Here is a 19662-nt window from a genome sequence, read left to right as displayed (position 1 = left end):
AGAAACTTCTTGAGACCTAGATCGTTGAAACTGCTCAGACTCTGTTGGTCAGTGTTTCCTTCAAGTGCCCCTATAACCTTTCTTCTGTGATAATGGTGTCCTTACATTTATAATAGTAAATCAGGGGGTGGGGGTACAGGGTTTGTGGCCCCTGCATACGTCTGTGTGTATATGGCCTGTTTGACAAATTTTCATATTCAGTATGGTGTCAATATCGACTTCAAAGAAGTGGTCCTTCAAAAGACGTACTGCATCCAGCTGTACATTATTCTACAAGATCCCACTGCCTCTTGTACTGCAGTATTAATGGTAATTGATAGAAAACACATTTTTAAATTAACAGACATACAAACAGGATAGGTTTCTGTGACAACATTTTAGGCAAGTTATATATGACCTATATTCACTTGTTCTATTCAGAAAGGTGGAATAGTCAAGTGATAATGTATGAATCACTGTTCTGTATCCCCTATCAGTTTGCTTTAGCTGGTTCGAAGTAGTGCACTTTACCATCTCTGATAATTTACTCAACATACTTGCTTTAGAGATTTACAACTCACTGTCAAATAAATTGTTTGTGAGCTGTGCTGTAATTTGTTCCCCCTACCACATAAGTCTACCCTGGTGATAAAGATTTCTATATTTAAAGTGAAGCAGTATGTCTCCACCCTGTACATCTACAGACATTTTTTTGTAGAGCTATGTGGTTTATAATTTTATTTTCACCCACTGGCATTTTGGTGGTCCTTCTGAGAAATCGAATGGAGAAGATTGCTATATGTCCTCAGCAATGTGTTCAGAACTTGCTGTAGTAACATCTAGGTATGACCATGCACAAGGCCATGATAACATCCTTTGGAATGAAGACAGTCAGTGGATGATGTATGCAGCATCCTGTCTGCTACGGCACTAGCAAAAGGACAGCACTTTGACCTGTCTAGTCTTACTGTTTGCCAACACTTCAAAGCCTATATATCAAATATTTTGTGCAAGAATTCTGCACAAAGTCAAAAACAATGAGGGGACAAAGTCCCCAAATCTGGAGCAGTTTTTAAATATTACAATAATTCACTTTAAAAGTTAAAACAACAGCAGATTTTGCATCAATATGCATTTTATAAACAAAAAGGCTGAATCTCTAATGTCTGGCTTTATTGACTGACTTTAATCATCAGAACCTTATCAGAAAATCAAAAGTTTTACAAGGGACAGGGAGAAAATATGAAGGAAAACCAGGGACAGTTAAGAATTACACCCCAGGTCCATTGTAATTAGTAATCCACTTCTGCTAGGATCTTCATCTCAGTGACATAGAGGAGTTTAGGTTTGGGTGTCCCATGTGTGAAGGGATGGTTTGCTGGGACAGCATAAAGTACTGCTGCCTGCCAGTCTCAGGGTTTAAGTATTGATTTCTGTTTACTGAAATATAGGCATGGATGGAATCTGGAGTTTGCATCTTGCACCATCATCTTTGGTTGCCCTGTTTTCCTCCCAGCTTCCAAAGTGATGTTGACTGGTTATTTTGTGTTGTCCATATATATTTTTTCACCCCCTGCCCTTGTGGCTAGGTCATTGCAGTTAAAACTGTAAGAAACATTCTGCTTACAAAGTTAACAAATGAAAATAAAACCTAAAAATAGATAACTTCCTTTTTTGAGTTTAATGTCCCATTACATTGTTTATTTGTTCCCTCAGAAGATAATATGAGTCTGTTTGAAAGGTCAGGCTCCCAAAATTATCACTTATAGCTGTCAGCTTTGTATGATTTGAGATAAGCTCAAAAAGCAATTGCTTATTTCTCACTCACTCAGGAATGAATTAAACAACGACAGAGCTCAGTGTCACTCCTGGACCTTTATTGGAAATACCCCCATTAGATAAAATGAATACCTTGCAACTTTGAAAGAAGTGAGCATTCTTATGGGTACAGAAGGGCCTGTTTTGAAGTTTGGAAGTTTGCTTCTGATGCAGTAAAGGGAGGCAAGGTGTTATCTGGATTATTTAGCTCAACAAAGGCTATATTATCATCAGCTCCTTGGTATTGAGAGATAAAGTCCTTAAAGCAACCCCAATATTCTGTACTCTACTTGTAGCCCAGGCATCAAAGGAGCTGGAGAGGCGAGGAAGATGAATGATGAAGGCAGTGCTTGTTCATCTTTCTTGGAGAAGTGGTAGATATAGGCATAGATGGGATCTACACTGCAGACCATAAATGGAAATGGTTATTTGCAAGGAAATCAGAGTATCCTGACAGTTATTTTACTCACAGACATGGGTGATAATGGCTTAGCATAGGCCCATTACATGCCTATACCATAAGTATGTAGGGGTGACTTTAAGGACAAACACAGAAAAAAATAAATACATTTCTTGATGACAACCTCCATAACCAGTTCTTGACCATCTGGAATGAGTCAGTCAAGGGAGGGCTGGTGTTCAGCAGGTAAGGGTAGGGGAAAAAATGATGACACCATTTTGTAGCCTCTGATAAGCCTCATTATGCTATCACAGAATATGACACAAAATACACCAATTAATGTGTAAAAAGTCTAGAAAAACAAACAAAGCATGTTATTAATACTACAGGAGAAAGTGTAAGTTTTTCACACTTTTGACAAAGTTATTATGAGACTTCATCAGGAACAAAAACTATCACTGAGTACTTCCTGGTAAACAAGTAAAGCTTAGACCACTTGATTTTGTCCTAGAGTTCACTTCCTGTATACAGGTTATAAATATATAAAACAGTTACTTCAAATGAATACTTGAAATGATAAACAAAAGCTGAATGGAAGGTGAATAAAAATCAAATCAATGTAACACTAAGAATAAATTTAATAGTCTAGATATTATCTGTGACATTAAATGTGCTTATTATAAACATAGAAAGCAGAAGCCCTATTTGTAAACACTGCATATGTAAAGACCAGTAAAATCTACTCATACAACTCTACTTTACTAACCTTAAGTCTTAATAACTATTAATAGACGCAGTCATTTTGTTCAGGAGGACAAATTGCATTACATCTAATCTGCCAAAAAAGCTCACATCCCTCTAGCAATGTTTTCCAGTCCCCAACCCCTCACTGATTGCTGAACACTTTTTAAAACACAAAATTCGAATTTATTGAAACTGTCACAAATAATGGAATGTTTGAATAGAGGATTGTTATCACCATTTGCCTTTTTAAGTTTCTTCCTAAGTTCATTCTCACTTTTACTAATATAGTATGCCATATATTGTTGGCATATAGCAATATAGACCACACTTCTAGAACTACAATTACATTTTACACTACTCTCAGTTTTTACCTAGCATTGCATTTACTTGAAGAATATATGGGCATTGGTTACAGCAACTTCATTTTGTTATAGCAACACCAACACCACTTTGTACTGATTTACCATTTTCCATCATATTATTGAGATGTGTGCTTCTTTTGTAAACAAAATGAACATCAGTTCCTAATTTACTTCTATGTTGGGGATGTCTTGCTATAACAGCTCTCTGTTTTTTAGCAATAATGTTTGTGACAGCCACCCCATGGTACAAGAAGGGTAATATGGAAGCATTAGCTAATCTTTCATCAGACTGTGGCACAGTCTTGCCCACATTTATATTACTCTCACCTTTTGCAGTCCCTCCAGGCAGAATGGGCTTGAATCTTGCACCACGTTCGGCTAACACCTGTCCTTTAGCATTGCTTTCAAGTTCTGGTGAATAATCTCTATCAAAAAACATTGCCTCAGGCTTACCAGCCACTCATTCAAATGTACTTTTAGATGAGGTCATATGAGATAATCTTACAGACTGGTCCTTAACCAACACCACTCTTTGAAAATGGGGGTGATAACTATGGTAGTCTGACTTCACATTAGAAAAGGTGGGCTCACAGTAATTGACTATCTCAAAACACTGCTCATTTAAATTTAAATTTAAACTACGGATTTTTTGAAGTTTACAATCCATTATTCTTTTTCATGGGATGAACTATCTTTATGTCACAGTTGCTAAAAACTTGTAGAGTGCTGATGAGCATTGTTTCTGAGGTTTCTAACACAGTTAAAGAAGGCTTTGTGGTTCTTTTATTTGGGTGGCTATTTTTACCTCATAACTTTGGTTGGTTTGATCAGAGTCCAGAGTTCCCTGTTAAGTTTAACAAGAGCATTTATTTTTATCTGCAATGAGTTTTTTTTCTTTTATTGAAGATCCTGTTTATATATGGGTTCTGCACAGGTGTTTACTCTTAAACTAGGCATTGCATTTACTTTAGAGGGTGGCAGATGCATCTATGCAGCTAATTTCACATGTGTAGAATTTGATTGTAAAGGATTCCACATATGCAGTAGGGTCATCAGGTTTGAGGGGGATGTTGAATTTACCTAGGTCATCATTCAGTTTTAATAGATTAACTTTAGCATAATTTCTGAATGCCAAGCTATTGGAGGATGTTTCATCTTTCAGTCTTATGTTAAATGTGACTGATTTATTGTCTTTTTTTGACTGGGGAGGAAGTTATAACTAGTAGGGGACACAGCAGTCTCATATTGTTGAGAACAGAGTCCAAGATATTATTGCCACTGGTTGGGGAGTGGATGAGCTGGTCCATTGAGTTTGTGTTTATAAAGTTCAGAAATCTCTCAGAGTGCATGGGGATGAATAATTCTTCATGGAGGGTTATTTGAAGTTCCCTAGGATCTCTGAAAACTTATGATATTTAAAAGAAAAATGAAACCAACACATTATATAAACACAACAAAAATGCTTAAATGTTAATGAAATTAAGATTCCTGTACTTGAAAGAATTCTCACAGCCCTAGGGGGGTGGTCAGTGGGACACCAAAATAGAGTTTATAGCATTAGTATGGTGGTTTAGGCTTGATTCTGCCCCCTGGTCTGAATGATTATTTTCTATAAATGGTGTTTTGAAATTGAGTGCAGCTAAACTTAGTATGGCATTTTTTTTAAAAGCTTTTTTTGATCATTTAAATTTTATCTTAGTAGTTTAATGCTGTTATTTTTTGTTTATCATGGGATGAGTGTGTATTTATTTATAGTACTGAAAGATTTGATAAATATTTCTTTAAACATGTTGGTCATATGATTTACTGGTTAGTATTTCAAAGTGCTATAATTGCTGTCAAGCTTTAATTGTGATGAAGTGCTGCTTACAAGTTTGGGGCAAGTTTTTTTTTTTTTTGCATCCCATGTTGCAGTTTAATTTTGGAGAACTTTAATGTGGTTTGTTTTGGATTTCCTGTTTTTTACATGCTAAAATATACAGGTTTATTTTGGTTAATGGTTACGCATTTTAAAGAACTCTATCCAAACCAGCATACAACTAACAGTGATGAATAAAAAAAGAAATGTATCTTATAACAATACATAACAGAGAATTATATACTTAGTTATCAGTGAACAGAAGGCAAGCAGATGAAAATTAAATCCCAGTTTACTGAGTAACAGACTGCATTACTCTTTCGTACACTAAAAGTCATAATGGATTTAAATTACTTTAACTAATGAAATGTGCAACAACCTTAATGTACATAATATGCAATAGCTTACTAATAATCTAACTTAGTATGAGATATCCCCCAAGTATCAGAATTATTCCATGTATTCCATTGCTGTTGACATATAAAAGACTGGTGATGCTGATTTTTAATGGTGCTGGATGTGGGACAATGAGAATTAATTTTGCTGACATTATAAACATTTCACAGAATGGTATGGGGTGGGATGGTAGGATATTTGCAATGATTTAAACTGGCAGTAGTCTATGCCTGCTAATAGAAGGGTGTAGTGTACTAGAGACAAAAGATCTTTGGATAAGGTGGTTTCTCAAAGAAATGTATAAATGTGCTGTAATTTAAATTTTTTTTCTTTTGTCTCCCTCTACCCCATACAGGCATGGATGAAGACAAGGACAGTATGAGGTATGCATAGCTCATCACTGCTGCTAAAATAATTTTTATTACATCATCCATGAAAGAAGCACTGATAGCACAATACTTTGGTAGACTATAGGCTTGGATACTGCCTTCCTCAGTTCTGAAACATAAATTTAGCCTAATCTAAAATGAGTCACATTAATTCTGAGTTTAAATTATGAATGTTTACCTCACCCTGTGTTATTTAATCCTAAGCCACATTCTCTATTTACAGCATGATTGCCATTGCTCTGAAAACTTTAACAGGTAGCATTAATTTGACATTAATATGTGTAAACTCTTTTGCATGTATTCATTTTGTATTATTGATAGTCTTTGAATTACCAATTGTCCTGTACACCCCAACCCTCAGGAGTGCAAGTACTTAACTTGCATTATCCCCTTTGACTTTCACTGTAAACAACACTCTTCAAGACGTATGGTTTCATTTTGGGGGGGGGGGTAAATAACTTTTAACACTACCATCTGCATAAATATGATATGAGCTTTGCATGCAATTGCACCTTATTGAGAGCATTAAGTCTGATAATAAGGAAGCTCATTGGCAGAGGGTAAGTATTCCTTCATGGTCTGTGGCTACCTGCACTCAGGAACTCAACTTGGTCATGAAGGACTGGCAAGGTGGATGTGTGAAAGGTATTCCATGCTATGTTCTTATTCCTACAGCATGGAACATATAGAGTTCTGTTCCTGATACTGCCAGATAGATAGGTGATAGCAGCAGCAAGGAAATAGGACAGTTGCATAAAAATAACACTTAGAAGAAGAAGACAAAGGAAAAAAAACTGAAACTGATGCCAAGTGCATGCTACTCATATTATGTTAACTCTGCATGCATTCCCATGAATAGTGGACAAATTCCTAAACCTTATCGATTATGACTGCATCAAGTGGAGCCCCACCATGTGCTTTTAGTGACCTACCTTAAATGTTAGTCTTAAAGAACCACCATGACTGTAAGCAGTACTGAATGCATTAAGAATGCACCTTGTATTAAATGTATGCACAGGTACAGGTACTGCTGTGTTTAACTCCAGTGCATAAGGCTGCTCTGCATACATACATACATACATACATACATTCATACATACATACAAATATTGCAGGCATGGGCAGTAATCCCTTCTAGCCAGCCAATATACCAAAACACTTATCCCGGTAAGTATCCAGGTTGTTCTTAAAAAATATCTAAACTAGTGCTTGGTTTAATGTAATTGGGTAGTCTATGCCATACATAAGCTATTCTCTCAAAGAAGCAGTTAGTACACTTCTCATTCCTATAGAATCTTCTGCATAGATTTATGATTCTCTACTAATGTTTGATAACCGCAACCATTCCTAGAGGTAGTTATCTCTAAATACCCTATATATTTGAATAAAGTATCTTCTTAAATATACATATGAGACACTGTACAAGTTCTGATATTTTAATCTTTCAGAATAACTTACATTTTCACATACTTGGGTGCCCTTGATATAGTTTCACTATAGTCTTTCCAGTTTACTCATGCTTGTTATAAGGTTTCCATATTGTTATTCCATACTCAAGTTTTAGTGTAACTAACAAACAATGATTTCATTATTTTTTATTTCCTAGACATTATAAATTGTTTTTATACAACTTATAATGCTATAACTATCATTTGCCAATTGGGTGATATGATTAGAAAAACTCAGAGATGGATCTAAATGTATAACAAGGTCCCTAAATGATTCTACAGTTTCAATCAACGTGTGCTGTGTTAAATATTCACCTTTCTATCTCTGTCTTCCAAATCTCATATGCTTAGTTTTTTAGGTATTTATCAGCATATTATTCTCCTGTGCCTATATGTTCAATTTAGTCAAGTTCTTTTGCAGACATTCCTATTTGTAACACATTTATTCAGTTTACCCATTCTTCAGTCAGCTGCATAAAGACTGTAGAACACCTCAGATGAAGAAGCTATAGCTGAGAGATACAGTCTAAATAAGTATGGGTCTAGGGCAGAGCCCTGTGGGACACCCTGATTGTAACCTAGAATTTCACCTGTCAAGTTGTGACAGACTTTGTTCCCACTGAATGGTGCACAGTGATGGTTATTCCACTCCACAAAGGGGGACCCACTATAGACCCCGGGAACTACCACCCCATTAGCCTGATGAGCCTGGTCTGCAAGGCTATGGAATGTATCATCATGGAACTTATAAGCATTGACATTGGTAATCTCCAAACTCTGGACCCCACCCAGTCTGGGTTTGTAAAAGGCAGATCATGTCTCCTAAACCTGATAGACTTCTTTGAAGCGGTAACCAAAGCCGTAGATGAGGGTAAGGTGGTTCACACGGCCTATCTAGATCTCGCCAAGGCTTTTGACACCATCCCCCACTCTGGAATTATAGATAAACTCACTAAACTAGGCATAAGTCCCTATGTCACAAGATGGGTTGCCAGCTGGCTCACTGACAGAACCCACACTGTGAAAGTAGCAGACTACAAATCCAATTTCAGACCAGTGACAAGTGGAGTACCACAGGGTTCAGTCCTGGGTCCTCTCCTGTTTGGGATCTACTTCTCAGAAGTACAGGCTAACACAGAAGGTCTTTGGCTAATGAAGTTCACAGATGACTGCAAACCAGGAGCCATAATCGAAACTGCTAACGATGTGAACATCCTACAAAAGAGCCTCAATAAGACAGATGCCTGGTGTCAAAGTCATGACCTCAAGCTCAATGCCAAAAAGTGCAGTCATCCCTTTTGGTAAAAACTCTGTACCCATGAACTACCACATAGGCGGTAGTCTACTTAACACCGAAAGTGTGATAAGAGACCTTGGGACACAGGTGGACAGTAGCCTCTCCTTTGATAATCACATCACCACAGTAGTCAGGAAATCCTTCTACATGGCACACCTCATCACAAAAGGTTTCTCATCCAGGAAAAAAGAGGTCATTGTTCCTCTCTACTCGTCACTCATTAGACCCATTAGAGAGTACAATGCCCCTTTTGGTATGTACCTCACAAGACATCTACAACAACTAGAAAGGCCGTAGAAATACCTCACAAAGAGGATTACCAGCCTCAAACAGATGTGCTACGCAGACCGTCTCAAAAAACTCCAGCTCTACTCCATCGCATATCACCTACTCAGAGACGATCTCTGCCTAACATGCAAAGCTGTGTCAAATCCAGAGCTGTTGGACATGCTTCACTTAAAGAAATCCCAATCCCTCTGAGCTACACACTCTAGGGACCTAAACCTTGTCACCACAATAAACAGAACATGCTGGAGGGATAGATTCCTGTCTCAGAGACTTCCCATACTCTGGAACAAACTACCTATCTATATCAAACAAAACTCCCCATTAGCACTCTTCAAGAAAAATCTTGATGATTGGATGGGAGATAGGAAATTTACCCCGGGGATCAGTTCTGTGGCTGTGCTCGACAGGGGCACAGGAAAATAATTTTCTTGGGTGGCGAAAGCCAGGGTACCTTTTTGGTTGGGCTTATATAGGCCCTAGGGCCTATAGCCTAGTACCTACCAATGAACCTATGATACTTGCCCAAAAGATATAGATATATTCCAGTATTGTCTTGACACAGACAAATAACTAGTACTAGAGCCATGGCCTAAAACTCAGTGCAAAAAACTGTATATCCTTTGAGAAGATGACCACCCATAATACTCCCCTAAGATTAGATCCAGTAGTAAGAGACTTGGGAACCAAAGTTGACAGTAACGTCAACTTTGATCACCATGTGTCCATGGTAGTAAGAAAATCCTTTTACCTGTCTCAACTTATAAGTGGGGGCAAGGCATCCAGGTCTAAGGAGATCATAGTCCCACTATACTCAGCCCTAATTAGACCAATAATTAAGTACAGTGCACCCTTCAGCATGTACCTGACCAGGCATTTGCAACAGCTGGAGCAGCCACAGAGGTTCTTCACTAAAACAATACAGGGTGTAAAAAAGATGTCCTATGTGGACTGCCTCAAAGCCCTGTCACTGTACTCAGTCTCCTACAGGCTACTGGGAGGTGATCTATACCTAACCTACAACACATTCTCTGATCAAGCCCTGATGGATATGCAACACATTTGCAAAATAAACAGAACTAGAATTACTCGATCTAAGGATCTAAACCTCATCTGTGGCATAAACAAGACATGTTGGAGGAACAGTATATGTCTCAGAGATTATACCTTCTCTGGAAGTTCACATTCATGCGAAGCAAATTTGTTCCCTAAACCTATTCAAATCCAATTTGAACTGAAGGATGGAAAATTGCAAATTCATTCCTGGTTTATTGCTGTGACATTTATGGGCAGGGCAGCTTGTAGATGCCCTAAGGCACAGGCATATACCAAAGTCACTATAGTTCATGGGGGCTTGATAAATGGTAAAATTGGGGCATGAATGGCTAGGCTTAAAAAGGCTCTAGGGCTGTTAGCCTAGTAACCTCTTATGATCCTATGTCCTATTTGCATGTCATGTAGCTGTCCATCATATCGAGACTGCATCAATACATACTTGTTCTAATTTATTGATCAGTGTTTTGTGTATGACCCTATCATATGCTGAAGCTAAATCTGTATAAATTACATCACAGCACAATTTTTCATTTATAGCTGTTATTATATTGTTACAGAACATCTTGTTACAAGTGGTTATAAGTCTGTTTTCATCATATGCATGCTAGTCTGTAAAACCTACCGTAGGGGTACTACTCAGTTGTGAAATATAAAAAACTACACTGCACTGTACTCTAAGGTGTGTTTGTCTGTGCCACAAGGCCAAGGTAATGGTTGAACAAATTTCAAGAAACCAGCCCATGAATGGCTCAGGAATAATTAAATGAATTAAGGAAGTAGTGAAGCCATGATCTCGTCATCCATAGATGAGTCTGGCAAGCCATGATCATGTGCACTAATAGTTCTAAGGCAGCATTAATTAATCATGTATGTCTACCTGTAATCAATACCATTTCCTTAGTGAAAAGAAACATGAACAGGCATTGACACTTCCTAGAGAGGACTAATTCTCTGACCAAGGAGAGGCATGAAACCTAACAAGATATGGTGTTGGGGCATAAAATGAAAATAGCATTATAACTTTCTATTTTCCCTTTTGAAGCGGCACCATTAGACATGAGCTTGCAAGACAATGTGAAAACTCACAACACAGTTTGTCTCAAAATGCAAGCCTTAAGTTTACTTATGATGTGCTGCAAAAGTAGTGTTTTTTTTGCTTAAAGAAGGAAGGAAGGCAAAAGTACTGCTTTGTGATCCACTGAACTTTCCTCTATTAGACACTGATATGAGGCTAGTGTTGCACAGGAAAACTATCCACACCCTTTTGTAATGAAATCTGGAAAGGCCTTTAAGCTGTGAGCAATAACTAGGAATTTTATTTTATTTATTTATTTTTATTTTGCATTTGTTTACCAGGTAAGTCCGACTGGAGAAGCTGTCCTTTTCATCAGAAGCCCAGGGAGAAAAGCTCCACATTCTTTATTTTTTATTTTTTTTTTATTTATTTGACATTTGATTACCAGGATTGTCCATTTGGGTTATAGAACCCGTTTTCAGTGGAGACCGGGTGAGAAAAGCTCCATATATTTACATTTATACAGTGTTCACATATTATACAAAGGTTACACATGTGCAATAGGCTCCACATTTATACAGTGTTCACATATTATACAAAGCTTACACATATTGCGCAATAGGCTCCACAATTATACAGTGTTCACATATATAAAGATTACATGTTGTGCAATAGGCTCCACATTTATACAGTGTTCACATATTATACAAAAGTTACATATGTGCAATAGGCTCCATATTTATACAGTGTTCACATATTATACAAAGCTTACACATATTGAAAAGTAGGCTCCACATTAATACAGTGTTCACATATTATACAAAGATTACATCTGTGCAATAGGCTCTACATTTATACAGTGTTCACATATTATACAAAGATTACACATGTTGTGCAATAGGCTCCGCATTTATACAGTGTTCACATATTATACAAAGCTTACACATGTGCAATAGGCTCCACATTTATACAGTGTTCACATATTATACAACGATTACACGTGCTATAGGCTCCACATTTATACAGTATTCACATATTATACAAAGCTTACACATGTGCAATAGGCTCCACATTTATATAGTGTGCACATATTATACAAAGCTTGCACATATTGTGCAATAGGCTCCACATTTATACAGTGTTCACATATTATACAAAGCTTACTCATGTTGTGCAATAGGCTCCACATTTATACGGTGTTCACATATCATACAAAGCTTACACATGTGCTATAGGCTCCACATTTATACAGTGTTCACATATTATACAAAGATTACACGTTGTGCAATAGGCTCCACATTTATACAGGCTTCACATATCATACAAAGATTACACATGTGCAATAGGCTCCACATTTATATAGTGTTCACATATTATACAAAGATTACACGCGCAATAGGCTCCACATTTATACAGTGTTCACATATAATACAAAGATTACACATGCAGTAGGCTCCACATTTATACAGTGTTCACATATTATACAACGATTACACATCTGCAGTAGGCTCCACATTTATACAGTGTTCACATATTATACAAAGATTGCACATGTGCAATAGGCTTCACATTTATACAGTGTTCACATATTATACAAAGCTTACACATATTGTGCAGTAGGCTTCACATTTATACAGTGTTCACATATGCAAAGCTTACACATGTGCAATAGGCTCTACATTTATACAGTGTTCACATATCATACAAAGCTTACATGTGCAATAGGCTCCACATTTATACAGTGTTCACATATTATACAAAGATTGCACATGTGCAATAGGCTCCACATTTATGCAGTGTTCACATATTATACAAAGCTTACACATGTGCAATAGGCTGCACATTTATACAGTGTTCACATATTATATAAAGGTTACACATGTGCAACAGGCTCCACATTTATATAGTGTTCACATATTATACAAAGATTACACATGTTGTGCAATAGGCTCCACATTTATACAGTGTTCACATATTATACAAATATTACACATGTTGTGCAATAGGCTCAACATTTATACAGTGTTTGCATATTATACAAAGCTTACACATGTTGTGCAATAGGCTCCACATTTATACAGTTTTCACATATTGTACAAAGCTTACACATGTGAAATAGGCTCCACATTTATACAGTGTTCACATATTATACAAAGCTTACACATTTTGTGCAAAAGGCTTCACATTTATACAGTGTTCACATATTATACAAAGCTTACATATGTTGTGCAATAGGCTCCACATTTATACAGTGTTCATATATTATACAAAGATTACACATGTTGTGCAATAGGCTCCACATTTATACAGTGTTCACATTGTAAAGCTTACACATGTTGTGCAATAGGCTCCACATTTATACAGTGTTCACATTTTATACAAAGCTTACACATGTTGTGCAATAGGCTTCACATTTATACAGTGTTCTCATATTATACAAAGATTACACATATTGTGCAATATGCCCCACATTTATAAAGTGTTCACATATTGTACAAAGCTTACACACGTGCAATAGGCTCCACATTTATACAGTGTTCATATATTATACAACACTTACACATGGACAATAGGCTCCATATTTATAAAGTGTTCACATATTATACAAAGTATACACGTGCAATAGGCTTCACATTTATACAGTGTTCACATATTATACAAAGATTACAGGTGTTGTGCAATAGGCTCCACACAGTGTTCACATATTATACAAAGATTACACATCTGCAATAGGCTCCACATTTATACAGTGTTCACATATGCAAAGCTTACACATGTTGTGCAATAGGCTCCACATTTTATACATTAAGGGTTCAGGAAATGAGGTCCATTTAGAGAAGGTTAACATTAATAAATATATAAAATATGAAAATTATATATTAATATAAACAAAAACAACAAAAAATAGAACATATATCCAAACTAATGTGACTGAAATGTACACATAGCTATATAATAATGAGCACAGGATTTGACAGTTTACATCAGTTCATGAGATAGTGTTAATTACAGATGATACAGATATATTGTATATTGAGCACATAAATATTTTATATGGAGCATAAAAAGTTTTGTGCATGGAAGCAAGGAATAAGAATTCAAGTATGAAGACCTATGCAGATCCAGATTGCTACAAAATGCAAAGGTATGCATGTATAGTGAGAAATGTTAAATGATTTACACACAAATCCTTTGCAGTACTATGTAAATCAATTGTAAAGTTTGTGCTAGTAGCCATAGCACACTTTAAAGTGAGCAAAATTCATCACACTTGCATTTTAAAGCTGAAATGCAAGATTTGAATTTGACAGACATCAGACTTTAACAAAGAAGACACAAGGACCACAAAATAGTGCTCTGGGCTCATCTTGTACAGACTGTAAATTAAGGGTTCAGGAAGGGAGGTCCTTTATTTTTAACTGTTGTAACCCGTAAGAGTTTTAATGTATGTATAAAATGTTTTGTACATTCACATATTCATAAATAATCAAGTGAAAAAAAAATAAGATAGAAAACAAACCTGTTAAATAACCAGAGTGACTGTATGCAGAAGATAGAAATGTCTACATTATTTGTTTTTGTTGTTCTCAGCTGATGTCACACCTATAGTATTCAAATGTTTTTTATATACAAAGGTACCATGAGTACAAACAGTAGTGTGAAAATAAGGCCTATTTCTGTATGCACACCAGTACATATGTCCAAAAATGTAATTCTGCAGTATTAATGGACAATATTTGCGCAGGCAGCACAGCAGTGCAGAACAGAATGCTGTGGTTTTATTAAATGCAAGTAGCCCCACTCATTTCATCTCCAACACAGTTGTTGAGCAGTCCTGGTATTGATATTGTAACCTAGTATAATTTACAGAGTGCTATAGATTAGGCTAATAAGCCACTGCCATAAAATTATTAAAAATGTATTTTGAGAATTTGGTACATAATTGGATTTGATTGGTGAAGAAGTCCTTATTTACTTTCTAATTATTGACTCCACTGTTATTTTTCTTTGATTTTGTTTGTATCTGTTCTGTTGTCTACCAGGTTACTCATCACATTCCCTTTGCACATTCCTATTTGGAGTCCGAACTAAGATTTATATTTTTGTTGTTTTCAGCCACTGAACCTTGTATGTGTCAAGTGAATCTGCTGATATTTTCAACAATCCTGAGGAAGTATCTCTTGTTAACAAAGACTAAGTGCTGGTTGTCTTTGTAGGGAATGGAGCTAGCTGCGGTGCAGTGGAGCTAAGGAGTACTCTGAGCAGGTCCCTAGTGCAGTGGCGCTAGGGAGTACTCTGAGAAGGTCTGTAGTGCAGTGGAGTTAGGGAATACTCTGAACAGGTCCTCAGTGCAGTGGAGCTAGAGAGTACTCTGAGCAGGTCCGTGGTGCAGTGCAGCTAGGGAGTATTCTGAGCAGGTCCCCAGTGCAGTGGAGATAGGGAATACTCTGAGAAGATTCCCAGTGCAGAGGAGAAAAGGAATACTCTGAGAAGGTCTGCAGTTCAGTGGAGATAGGGAATACTATGAGAATGTCCCCAGTGCAGTGGAGATAGGGAATACTCTGAGAAGGTCCCCAGTGCAGTGGAGATAGGGGTACTCTGAGAAGGTCCCCAGTGCAGGTATACCTGATGACTTCTCATGGAGGCATCCATGCTCACAAATAAAGGTAATAAGGACACTGCATTTAAGAGCTGTTAGTAGAAGTTAACACTGTAAGTCCATAATTATAGAGTACAAGGAATGAATTCCTTACCAGAGTCTGCACATGATATGTCAATCGTTTTCCCTTGTATCAATGACAAGCAGGTGGGGTAGTTCATTTAAATGCTTTATTGTACAAAAACACATCAGGATGGATAGAAGCATTGTATAATATAAACAAACTGATAGACTCTAAACAGACATAGGTGCTTACATCTCAACAGCTAACTTCAAAATGGGAGTTAGGCTCACACGTGCTTAGAACTTATACACTTGTGCAAGCCCGGCACACACATTGATCTACATCCTCTCTCTTAAAAAAGATTGTCCTTGAATAAATGACATTCAAATTCAACATACAATGATAAACATATTAGGAATAACACAATGCTTATATCCAGGTTGCTGAATATCTGAAACATGGCTTGAAGATCCGACCTGATCTAGTAACATAATACTTGGAACTAGAGTCATTAACAGGAACAGTGTCCAGTAAACAACTTGTAGCAGGAACTTCAGGATTTGTCTCTGGAACTGGAACATCTCCTGGAACTGGAACACTGGATAACTTATTCTGAGATAAAGAGTCTTTCTCACAAGCTATGTGCTGCAGTATAGGCTCGGACACCGGCAATAAATGTTTCCAATTCCACCTAAATTCTGCTCCTTGTGATTCCACAACATACAATTTCAGGTCTCGCAAATACTCTTCATGACTCCAATCCAATTGTAACCATTGGACGTTTGCATCCTTATTACTTCTCCTTTTCCTAATGGATTGAGCAGTTTGCTGGTCTTATTGTAGTAGGACTTCTGGATTAAGAACTTCTTCTACAGATTGGCTTTGACTGATCTGTTGTTCTTGACACATGGAACCAACCGTTTATTACTAATGAGTAATGTAGTTCTGGTTTGTCTTGACAGAAGTCTGTGCAGGTGAACCGAGATGTTTATCATGAGGAATATTTCTGAGATTCAAGAGATTCAGGAAAACATCACTATTGTCTCACTTGAACTTCTTTAGTAATTGTTTTGCACTTTGAACTGATGGTTCTGCCAAACCGTTTGACTGAGGATACTCTGGGCTACTTGTGACATGAGTAAAGTCCCACTCTTCTGCAAATCTTTTGAACTGTTGGCTCGTAAACTGTCTGCCATTGTCAGAAATAACTTTGTGCGGGCTTCCATGAACTGCAAAATGACACTTCATCTTAGTAATGACTGTAGTGAATGCTAGATTAGGAAGTAGGTCAATCTCGAACCAATTTGAATAAGAGTCTACTAACACCAAGTAATGTTGACCATTCCACTCGAAAATGTCATTGGCTACTGTTGACCAAGGTAGTTCAGGAATCTGGTTCAGCTGAAGTGGTTCTTTCTGTTGATGCAACTTACTACTGTTACATACTGAACAAGATAAAAGTGCTCTCTCAATATCTTGTGACATAGAAGACCAAAATGCTAGTCCTCTCGCCCTTCTTTTGGTAGAGTCTGCTTCTGGGTGACCTTGATACAAAATAGTAATGTACTCTTGTTGCAAGGACTTTGGAACAATGACTTTCATGAAGATACCATTGTTAGACAAAATCTCATCTCTGTATGGAAAATAAAGTTTCACATCTTGAGGTAAACTAGATTGCCTTGTTAGCCATCCATGGCTGAGGAACTAGATGAGCTTTTGTAAAACTGGATCTGTGGCTGTATGGCTCTTTAGCGCATCAAGACGTGTGGAAGAAAAATTCCTCACCTCCATGACTTCAAAATCAAAATGCTCATTCTCATGCTGTTCAGTGCTAATTTTGGGTGATCTGGACAATGTACCAGCAAGATAAAAGAAGTTTGCCCTTGATGTAGACAAGATTGAAATTATACTTCTGCAATTTCAACATCATTGTCTTGCAATCTGGCTGGAGCTGTATGCATAGGCTTTCGCTTTCTCAAAATAGTGACTAGTAGTTGGTGTTCTGTTTTGATCTGGATAGGTTTATCATAAATATAATCATGAAACTTTGAACATGCAAACACAATTGCCAAAAGTTCTTTCTCTATCTGAGCATACTGCATTTCAGCTTGGGTTAGAGCTCCTGACGCATAGGAAATAGGTTGACCTTCTTGAAGAATAATTGCACCAAGACCAAATTTTGAAGCATCACATGAAAGAGTAACTGGCTTGTGGACATCATAGTATCTGAGAATTGGTGGACTTGAAATTCTCTGTTTCAGGATATCAAATGAGCTCTGGTACTGTTCCAACCATGACCAAGATACATCTTTATGTGTTAGCTCTCTGAGTGGTGCTGATATTTGACTCAAGTCTGGAATGAACTTGCCTAGGTAGTTAACCATGCCAAGAAAATCTTGCAGGGCTTGAACATTGTCTGGAGCTGACATCTCAAGAATGGCTTCTTAGAAGGGTCTGGTCATAGGCCTGAACTGGTGAATAAATGACCAACATAAGTGACTTCTCATAGTGTGAATATGCATTTCTGGGGATTCAGCTTAAGATTCACTTTATGAGCTCTTTCCAGAACAATTTTGAGGTTTCTGTCATGCTCAGCTACACCACAATCTCCTACTAGTATGTTGTCTACTATAATAGCACAGGGATACCCAGAAAAAAATTGCTCCATTGCATGCTGAAAGACTACACTGGCAGAATTTATTCCAAATGGCATTTTCAAAAATCTGTACCTGCCAAACAGAGTACTGAAAGTAATGAACAATGAGGATATTCGGTCAAACAAAATTTGCCAAGATGAACTCTTTGCATCCAACACAGAAAAAATAGTGGCATTTGGCATAAGAGCTGCAACTTCTTCGACTGTACATATTGGGCGATGAGGTCTTTTTAAAGCTTTGTTTAAATATCGTGGATTAATACATATTCTAATGTCATCTGAGCTTTTCTTATGAGCTACCACCATGGAAGATACCCATTCAGTCGGTTCACTAACTGGATAAATCACACCTTGTTGCACCATTTTATCTAGCTCATCTTTAACTATGTTCTGCATGGCTACCGGAACTTTTCTGGCTGGCCTGACAACTAGGCTGACATTTGGGTCTAACATCATGGAGTACACAACTGTATGTGCCTTTTGACCACATAAAATAATAAGTCATAGTTCCTCCCAGCAGAGTTACATATAAGCACTACTGAATCTTCAGTTTGAATCTCTTCATCATCATAAGGAATAAGCTTAGCACACTTTGCTAAATCAAGCTTCTCACCAACACACACTCTAACAAGTGCTCTTGCAGACATAACATTGCACTTTGAACCAGTGTCAGCTTTGAGTTCTGTGGGTTTGCTGTTTATCTGAACAGTACAAAATAATTTCTTCTTGGCCCATAAATCTACTACATTGAATGTTTCACTAAGCAGTGACACACCATCAACATAAAAATATGTGATGCAGGGTCACAGCTTTCTAATCGATCAACTATTTTCTTGAAATGTTCCCTTTTAATGAAAAAATGTGTGCCTTTTGATTTACAAAATTGTTTGAAATGATCCCACTTCTGACAGCATGTTACTCGTTCTCCCTTGTATCAATGAAAAGCAGGCGAGTAGTTCATTTAAATGCTTTATTGTACAAGAACACATCAGGATGGATAGAAGCATTGTAAAATATAAACAAACTGATAGACTGACAGGCTAAACATACATGCTTACATCTCAACAGCTAACTTCAAAATGGCAGTCAGGCTCACACGTGCTCAGAACCTATACACTTGTGCAACCCCCTAGGAGGTTTCTTAAAGTGACACACACACACACACACACACACACACACACACACACACACACACACACACACACACACACACATTGATCTACATGATGCATCTCAAATGCATATTATTTAAGCATGCCCCTCTTTTTCGTGTGTGAATTTGGCATTTTGCATGA

At 37.2% G+C, this 19662-nt stretch overlaps 1 protein-coding gene across 1 annotated transcript in view; it reads left to right on the top strand.

Moving 5' to 3' along the window:
- Positions 1 to 19662, top strand: part of LOC122808355 (SLIT-ROBO Rho GTPase-activating protein 3-like) — an 881720-nt gene that overhangs the window by 583079 nt on the left and 278979 nt on the right. Inside the window, exon 11 of the mRNA XM_044079321.1 lies at positions 5913 to 5940. Within this exon, the coding sequence (XP_043935256.1) occupies positions 5913 to 5940 (28 nt within the window). The remainder of the gene's footprint in view (positions 1 to 5912; positions 5941 to 19662) is intronic.

The sequence above is a fragment of the Protopterus annectens genome, chromosome 8.part0 (genome assembly GCF_019279795.1).
Source record: "Protopterus annectens isolate FY-2018-M chromosome 8.part0, PAN1.0, whole genome shotgun sequence".
Lineage (NCBI taxonomy): Eukaryota > Metazoa > Chordata > Ceratodontiformes > Protopteridae > Protopterus > Protopterus annectens.
Note: the sequence above shows the minus strand (reverse complement) of the source record. Positions and strands in the feature narration are given on the sequence as shown.